The sequence below is a fragment of the Hibiscus syriacus genome, unplaced genomic scaffold, assembly GCF_006381635.1.
Source record: "Hibiscus syriacus cultivar Baekdansim isolate YM2019G1 unplaced genomic scaffold, ASM638163v2 tig00110332_pilon, whole genome shotgun sequence".
NCBI classification, from domain to species: domain Eukaryota; kingdom Viridiplantae; phylum Streptophyta; class Magnoliopsida; order Malvales; family Malvaceae; genus Hibiscus; species Hibiscus syriacus.
The window spans coordinates 5,585,712-5,595,322 of NW_024062688.1; the positions used below are offsets into that span (position 1 = coordinate 5,585,712).

General features: G+C 35.5%; 1 protein-coding gene across 1 annotated transcript; it reads right to left on the reverse strand.

The window, feature by feature from the left end:
- Nucleotides 1-1,556: 1,556 nt before the first annotated feature.
- On the reverse strand, nucleotides 1,557-4,798 carry LOC120119541 (serine incorporator 3-like). Its single transcript, XM_039139355.1, has 7 exons — nucleotides 4,699-4,798; nucleotides 4,184-4,370; nucleotides 3,347-3,586; nucleotides 3,053-3,164; nucleotides 2,796-2,970; nucleotides 2,294-2,534; nucleotides 1,557-1,970 (listed from the first exon to the last, which is right to left on the reverse strand). The coding sequence occupies exons 2-7, from the start codon at nucleotides 4,365-4,367 to the stop codon at nucleotides 1,681-1,683; spliced, it is 1,242 nt and encodes a 413-aa protein (XP_038995286.1). The 5' UTR covers nucleotides 4,368-4,370; nucleotides 4,699-4,798; the 3' UTR covers nucleotides 1,557-1,680.
- Nucleotides 4,799-9,611: the final 4,813 nt, after the last annotated feature.

Here is a 9,611-nt window from a genome sequence, read left to right on the forward strand (position 1 = left end):
GCAATAACGTCAAAACTTTCATCGAGGGAGAGCTAAAGTTCGAAGTTCAAACAATAAAGTACATGCAAGTTTCGTCATATTATCTGCGACCATATTTTCTTTACGAGCCACATGCACAAACTACAACCGTTAATCTCGTCGAATAAGGGAAGCCAATTCCATTTCGTACCTTGTTTAAGTAACGTCCATGCATCCTTGCTATCCGTCTCGAGAAGGATAAGCCTCATTTCCAAATCCCATGCCAAATAAAAACCTTCCAGCACACCCCAAAGCTCCGCATCAAGCACCGAGCACACCCCCGTGACTCACCGATCCACGTGCCAGTCTCATCATGTATAATCTCACCACTGACTGTAAGGCATGAAGTAGTTTTATGTGCACTATCCGTATTTACCTTGCACCATCCTAGCGGCGGAGGTTCCCATCGAATCTCACGACTTATCCTACCTCGTCCACTCCTTGCCGATAGTACTAAAATTCGAGCTTGGCCAGCCTCCATTAGTAACCGGCGACTACGTTGTATGATGCTATCAGTCTTCAAGGTTTCCGGTGCAAAGATCATTTGGTTCTTTCACATCCAAATGCTCCATAGAATGGATCCAAAAAGCAAGTCTCATTCGCCCGAAACTAAAGGGAAAAAATCAGGCCGTTGAAGATTTACCTGAATCCAATCAACTATATTCATGCTAAGGAAAACATCAAGCAGTCCCGGTTTAATGATTTCATTCCAAGTAGCCCGAGCCGCTGTACACTCTAGAAAAACATGGGACGAAGACTCATGCATCTCGCCACAACAGGAACAGCTTGTATCATCTATCGTATGTTGTCTTATTCATCCTTCATTAGTCATAAGATGACCCTTACAAATTAGCCAGAGGAGAAGTCGCACATTTGGGAGCCCCAGGAATTTCCGAAGTACGTCCCAGAATTGATTTTCGGCAGTTTCAGTCATTTGTAAGAACTTGAAATAGAAAACTGCCTACTCCTTTCCCATATCTAGCCTGGTCTGACCTCTCCTCCTTGTAGTAAGTTGTAACAGCAAGGAGTCAGGCAAGCAAATATCACCAAGCCAAGGGTCCTTCCAAAAGTTTATCATTTAATTTCTCTAAAAATTATAAAATTACAAGACAATCTCACAAACATAGTGCCAACTGCCAATTACATTTTAACGCTTACAGAATATTATAATTTAAAATCGTCTCAAAAAAATACATTGTAAAAACGTATCAACCGAATTATGATCAACAATTTCTCCCTCAATTATAGTATGGTTTGTTTTTAATAAAATTACATGAATGTAGTAAGAAGAGTCGCAATAAGAAAAAAAAAACTCGAGTAATTGTTATACTATAATGACTCAAATATTTATTTATTTATATTTTAAATTAATAAATCCTACTAAGTTGTGTGAAATGACACAATCAAAGTTGAAGGGGTCAAAATTAAACACATTTACTTCAATCTTATAATTACATTATGATATATAATAGCATCACCAAAGGGTTCTGAGAATTTCAGTGAGGGTATACTCAATCCCATCACTGATCAAACACACATACAAAGAGTACATTTACTGCAGCAAGTCCCACTTTTGACACAGATAAATGTTTTTTAATCTGATTTGTCAAATCAAAAACACACATATATAACTAAATTTATTGCAATAATAATGGCCAAGAACTAGAATTCCCTCTCTGGGAACAGAATAGGAGCAAGGAGTGACCAGATATAGAGACCTGCGGTTGCCCACCCAGTTATAATCCGAACCCACACGGATGGCCAGCCTACGTCGACTAACTTGCCGCTTTCTCCAACCGAGGTTGACCATCCGGTTAATAGCATTGCCGAGTACATACTTGCTAGAGAAAAGATTATGTGGAAGAAGGCGTACGAATATGAAACTGGCTTGTTTTTCCCCTGTTCTTCGTGTTCGTCTACTTTGTCCATTGGAAGCAAAGGCTTTCCAGAACCTTCAACCATTCAAAACAGAACGTTAAATTGTACTCTCTTACTATATGATTTTTTTTGTATCTTTTCCACCCCTCAGAAAGATCCTAAAATGCGGTGAGAGATGAAGAAAAGAGGGAGAAGTGAACCCCGAATTCTCAAAATATATGTAAAACCAAAAACGGTTGACGGACTTTCGAAATACCTACCCGTATTCTCAATACAAAAAAAGAAAAAGAAAGTGAAGTTTGTAAACAACAGCTGCTTAAGTTCTAAGAAAAGAACACCGTGAAAGCTTATTTTAATGGTATAAGGTGTAAGGATCAAGAAATGTTGTCCATCGTACCTGCACGGGGTGAACTTGGTGGGGAGAGCAGAGTCGTGGAAGACCCAGCACGAACAGCTGAGTAGACAACCGACAGGACAGTGGTAACTAGACCAAGGGTCAGGGAGCCGGTAGAAATTGCTTTAGCGTGATTGTGAAGACCATTGCATTCGTAATCTCTAGGCTCGCTCGCAAGTCCACTGTAGCATAGGTACATGCAGTACAATGATATGACTGAAGCCGGCAAAATGCTACCGCCAACCTGTTAAACATAAGAATTCATCAAGATATACACATTAGGAATGACCATGTGCATCGACATACTTGTATAAACGGCATGAAATATGGTATCGTAATAAAGTTGCACTACAAATGCATGTTTGAAAAGGTATATAGTTTATCAATCATGGAACAGTATAATTGATCTAACAACGCCATCGACTCGAGCCAAGGTAATAACTATAGGATAAAGTTGATAATAATGGGATAAAATAATTATGAAGACCCAAAAGTAGAGACTTACCGCAGGATGCAGAGCAACTATGGCAAACAGAACAACAAGAATCAAGGTCATTACGATAAAGAAGGTATTGAGTCCACAATCATGTCCAGATGGAGTGAACCAGTGGTAGAGTAGTCCCGAGAAGCCAAATGTTGCCAAATAACAAACAAGTGAAACAACTAACAGAGCAACATACCTAGAGAAAAGGCAAGGATATCAGTTGATCTGAACAATAAAAAGAAGTGAAACCATTAAAACATCAGGAAAACAAAACAAACCAGAACTGTTCATCGTATCCAACCCATTTGTCATTCCATCCATGAACAAAGTCAAGCAAAAGCACAACTTGAACCAAAAGGAACAGTCCTGCACCAAACTTTGATACCGACTCTGCAAAAGCAAAATTTAAGTGTCAGTTTAAGTCGACTATAATTGATTTTAGCCAAATTATTATCTCCACCAATCATATTTGCAAATGGTCTCTAAGAAAATTATCTCCTATAGCATGTAAAACATTTAGAAAAGGATGATATTCTTAATCTTGTAGAATGATCCACCAGAAAGTAGCTTACCATAGAAGCTGATAATCTCATTTGGAACAAAAAACATTAAAATCACTAAAATGAACCAACAAATAATTTTCATCATCCATCCACCATGGTGCACAGCGTCACGCGGATCCCTCTGAGTTTTCACTCCAACCATAGAAACCGATAGGATAGTGAAAAACATAAAATTTCCCAAGCTAACCCTCAGCACCGCATCCGTTTCAAACCATTCCCTGTCGGGTGTTTTATGAAAATGATTTATCCCTGCACAAATAACAATGGCATATTAACAAAATCAGCAAAATGAGTATATGCAAGATGCAGCCAGCATGCTTGCTTTTAAGCATTCTATACATGAAATATAGAGGAATATATCAATAATTAAAGACAACCAAAAATGGGGCAGCATGGTACAAGCGAAATACAGTACTAGAACCAATTATCAGTAGAGGGAAAATGTGTAAAAGAACAAGCTTATCATTCATCCGGAACACAGATTCAATCCAATAAATCATACCCAAAGACATGGTGAATGGTGAATGGTGATAAAATCCATAATCAAATCGAAATATTAGCATTCTTTAGATTCCCTAAAAGACCTAATACATAATTGCGGCATGTATAAGGCACTTAGCTCAGAGTAAAACGACGCTTGTGAGACAAATTACCACAAAAACAAATCCTAAAGAACCCATCTTCCTTGCACATTGCATATGCTAATGCTATTATACTATTAACTATTTAGCATCATCATTTACTCAATTCAACATCAACAATTTTTTTTTTCTATTGAAATCTAAAAACTAACTACGTGACTCGCAATAACCAAATTGAGAGAGGCAGAGTTTTAAAAAAAATTACAAGGGAGCTTCTCCATCAGCGGCGCAGCAACCTCACGAAGGATCCACGAAAGAATCAGAGAAAGGGCAAAAAGTCCACAATAGGCGATCCTCGCCGATCTCCGGCTAATCCCTGAAACAACCGTGCGGCACGCATCGCAGGCGCACGCAGCACAACACGAAGCAAGGCATGAAGCAGCCCACATCCTCTTCGACCACAAACAACAAACAACAATCAATCAACCAGCAATTACAACAAATCAAAGAATCCTTTTACTTGAACAATAAACAAATTAATAAATTCCGATGGAAAGAAAAAACCCAAATTGTTGAAGATTCGAACGGGATAACCCTCAAAAATCGTTTTCGAACTATGAACAAAAATTTAAAGCACCCATCATCCTCTTCAACCACGACAACAATCAACCAACCAACCGACAATTACAACAAATAAAAGATTCCATTTATCTAAATATTAAATAAATTATAATTGAATTCTGAAAAATAAAGCATTTAATTTAATTATTCTTTTCTTACCTGAGAAATCGAGAGTGATAAAATTAAGCAAAGATGATGATCGGAAGGAATATAGGGGGAAGGACTCAAAAAGCCTTAATTTTGTGCGGTTGATCCTACGTTAGAGCTCTTGTAATTTACTGATCGAAGCCGTTCGTCCGCGTTCGTCCGCGTTCGTCCTTTGAAATGAATTGTAGATATATAATTTGTATTTCTTTATGGATAGACTACACTCATTATCACTAAATATTCATTTATTTCATATTGCGATCACTACTGTTTCATAAATTATGTTTTGGTCACTAAAATTGTCGATAATTCACGTAATTATTACTAGTCATTGACTCTCTCCATGTTGATGATGTGACACGTTATTAGAAAAATCTAATATCCAGATTGATCTCTAATAACTAAATTGTTAATTTGATCTTTAATAAAAATTTAAAGTATATATATATTCCTAGTCTAATTCATCATCAACATCATCAATCCTCGTAATATATTAATTTATCAATAAATTTAATAATCAAAATATAACTTACAAAAATTTTGTGACAATATGTGTAGTGTACTTCTTTTACTTTATTGTGTTCGTATCGTGATAAATATATGGATAATTTTACAATATGACAAGTTAGTTATTCTAAAGTAGTTTTTAACTTAAGATATTATCATGTTTAATTTAGAAAATTATAAAATTTATAAGATATTTTGTTATAACTGAAAAAGTTTTATTGCGATAAGTTTAGGGTTTACAACCGAAATAGTTATACAATTTGCAATAATTCATGTTCCAACGGAAAATACTATGAAAATATAATATTTTCGTTTTTAACATAAAATATTGACATGTCCAACATAAAAAGTTACGCTCTTGGAAAGACTTTTGATTACTATTTATTTATATCGTATTTAAGCTTTATATTTACAAGTTGTATTTTAGACTTTCTCTATACCTATACTTTGATCATTATAAAAGTATACGTTAATGTGATACTAAAATTATATTTTGACTTTCTTAAAGGTAATTTTTGGATAAAGTTTTTCATTTTATCCAAAAACAAATCAGTGCAAACATAGTCGACATAAGCTAAACCCCAGCCCCCGCAACAAAATAACAGAGGAAGGGGCACACCCCTTACACCCCAACAATCTATCTTGTATTACACCCCTAGTTAACTTGAATACAATTATACAACCTGGGCATGTCTAGATTTATTATCATGATTCTTTCTATTTCTTTCATATCAAACGAAGTAAATCGAAGAATTTCATGCAACACAAATAATGATTTGTGGTAAGACTTTATCACCACTTTACCTTTAGACCCATTCCAACATTTACGTCCAAGAGGTAAGTAACATGCACCTTCAAACCACAAGCTTTCATAATAAAAAAATCACACCTATCGAGTAAAAGCACATAACACAAACAGGGGGTCCCGATCCTCCTCCAACCTCTCATCACACAACAAGCACCGATGTGTCACTTGCAATGTAACAAAATTCACCTTAGTAAGCAATCGATTATACATTGCCAATCAAGCAATAAACATATACTTCCGAATGTTGAACTTGCCCCAAATCATCATAAATCATCCCAAACTCTCCCTTTTATTCTGCAGGTATAATTTCATACATATTTGTTATTTTTGGCAAAAATTGGCCAAATCCCACATTGGAAATTAACAAATGATGGAAAAATTCTTAGCCTATAAATAGAATATTTCCCTTTGATTAAATGTATGTCAATCACCAAAATACAAGTGGTATACTAGAAAGCTATTAGCTTTACTAGTAGAGAATTTAAAGGGAAATTCTCTTGGGGTGTACTTTAGCTTTTGGGCATGTGTGAGAGTTAAATATTTTGTAGTGTGGTTGTAATAATTTTCTACATAGTAAATATTTTTTTCTCTTGGTTGTCTTTTGGCAACGCCTGTGGTTTTTCTCCATTTGGAAGTTTTCCACGTTAAATTATTGTGTTTTTCTCTCTTTTATTTTTCGAGTATTTTTGTTAATGTTGTGATCTAAAGGGATTGTTGGATTACAAGGGGTCTATTTTCCCAACAATTGGTATCGGAGCCAATGGTTTGGTAAAAGATAAACTTTAAGGCGGTGTAGGAATTTCTTTAAAATTCTTAGTATGCTCTGTGGTTGCGGCTTTGTTCGATCTTCTACATCAGAAAAGATTTTTTAGAAATTGTTGTGGTCTAACTGGAGGTCCTTTAAATACGTTATTGTGTTTATTGAGTGTGGTATTGTGTAAGTAAGTGCAACCAAGAAAGTTTTGTCACAAAGGCTATAATCGCCTAAAGAGGTTGGGACTTAAGCGGTACCATTTGTGTCCCCCCAATCTTTCCTGGAAACTTTCTTAGTGCATTTTGTAGACACAATTGTTCACTCATTATTCACGTATGAGATCACTGTAGCATTGTTGAGCAAAAATGAGTTTCAGATTTGATATTGAGAAATTTGATGGGAGAATTAATTTTGGGTTGTGGCAAGTACAAGTCAAGGATATACTAATCCAGTCTGGATTGTATAAGGCCTTAAAGGGAAAGCCAGCTTCTTTGTCCGAAGGAAAGGAACCAGATAAACCTAGTGACAGCAGTGGAGACAAGGGAAAATCCAAGATGAGTGAAGAAGAATGGGAGGAGTTAGACATGAGAGCAGCAAGTCAGATTCGTCTCTGTCTAGCCAAAAATGTTCTTGCTAATGTTTCTAGATGATCATCAATAAAGGAACTTTGGGAAAAGCTTAAGGAAATGTACCAAGCTAAAAGTCTTTCAAATAGGTTATATTTGAAGGAGAAATTTCACAAATTGCAAATGGAAGAAGGTACAAAAATTTCTGACCACCTTAGTGCACTCAATGGGATTGTTTCTGAACTGGAATCTATTGGAGTGAAGATTGATGATGAAGATAAAGCATTGAGACTTATTTGGTCTCTTCCATCTTCCTATGAGCACATGCAAACCGTTTTAATGTACGAGAAAGAGAATGTGAATTTTTCAGAAGTTACAAGTAAGCTGATTTCGGAAGAAAGAAGGCTGAAAAATGGAGAAAACAAATCTTCTGAAAGTGGAGCATTGTCGGTTTGTGGAAATAGGAAGAAGTATAAAGGCTCCAAAAGGAAAATTATCTGCTGGGGATGTGGGCAACCTGGACATCTAAAGAATGATTGCAAAAACGGTGGAGCTAATTCGGCTAATGACTCCAAAAGTGATGTTACTAATGTAGTCGTCTTTGAAAATGAAGACGATGAATTTGCTTTGTAAATAAAGATATATATCCTCATGGCATGATAGCTACCAATTGAGTTTCCATGGAAAAGGATGTATGAAAAGGTAGCATGTCCACATTTACACATGGGCATTGGTTGACAGTTGATGCAAGGTGTGTGGTGGAATTGATGTCGATGGCTAATGAACTTCATAGAAAGTCAACATTGGAAGTTGCACCATAACTTATTAGCAGTTTTTCGACATGAACTGGTCGAGGTAAAAATTCTTGGAGTTAGTGAATTCCAAGTGTGTATACTCTTATGGTGGAATATGACAATTCTTGTTTTTAGAATTGTGACTATCATAGCTGATGGTGTTATTGAGGTAGCTGTTGTTTTTATGGTGAATAATTGTATGGAATTTTTGCCAAGGTGGAGATTTGTTAGTTTTTGGCAAAAATTGGCCAAATCCCACATTGGAAATTAACAAAGGATGGAAAAATTCTTAGCCTATAAATAGAACATTTTCCTTTGGTTAAATGTATGTCAATCACCAAAATACAAGTGGTATACTAGAAAGCTATTAGCTATACTAGTAGAGAATTTAAAGGGAAATTCTCTTGGGGTGTACTTTAGCTTTTGGGCATGTGTGACAGTTAAATATTTTGTAGTGTGGTTGTAATAATTTTCCACATAGTAAATATTTTTTCTCTTGGTTGTCTTTTGACAACGTCTGTGGTTTTTCTCTATTTGGGAGTTTTCTACGTTAAATTATTGTGTTTTTCTCTCTTTTATTTTTCAAGTATTTTTGTTAATGTTGTGATCTAAAGGGATTGTTGGATTACAAGGGATCTATTTTCCCAACAGTAATATCTGGGTTTTAGATTAAGGAACTTATTAGGTAGGCTATAAATTGTAGGAAACAATTTTCCTTTACACTGAATATCGCTCTTCCAGAATCGGGAATATGCTATCCGATAAAAAAAATTGTATTATATCTTTTACTTGATGTATATTCGGACATGGATATCAATGTAGGTTCCCCCGAATATAGTTTAAACAAAAAAAATCTTGGGTTATTTTTTTATACAATTTGATAGTTTTTTTTAGTTAATTTGATTTATGTGAAAATCTCTTCGACTTTTGTGCAGTTGTCTTGAAAAAAAAAGACCTTGTTTGGCTGAGCATCAATGGATCCTTAGCCTGAACCTGTTACCTATATATGTGGAGGTTAGTATTGTAACCTTTTGAGCTATAAATAAACCCTAAACTTTTGCAACTAAATTTTGGTTTTGTAAAGACTGTGGGCAAGAGAACATGATGAAACATGGAGACGTGATACAATGCCGGGAGTGTGGTTACCGTATTCTTTACAAAAAAACGAACCCGAAAAGTAATGCTCCTTTCTCACTATTGTTGCCCTTTTACTTAATTTTTGCTATTTTCATAAATGTTTGTATTGATGTGTTGTTTTTCATTGTTTATTTATGGTGCTACCAAGATGCATTTTTTTATAAGTTGCTCAATTTATTATCCAAAAAGCAGTAAACACACTGCTACAATACCAGGCAGTAAAACACTACTACAAAACAAACCTATACCACATTCTTTCCCCTAAGCATTACTAATTTCTCAAGCTAAACAAAGATCTCTATTTACTACATCACTCTTAACAGCTTTCCTAAGAAGTTTAACCCTCACACTCCCTTTAA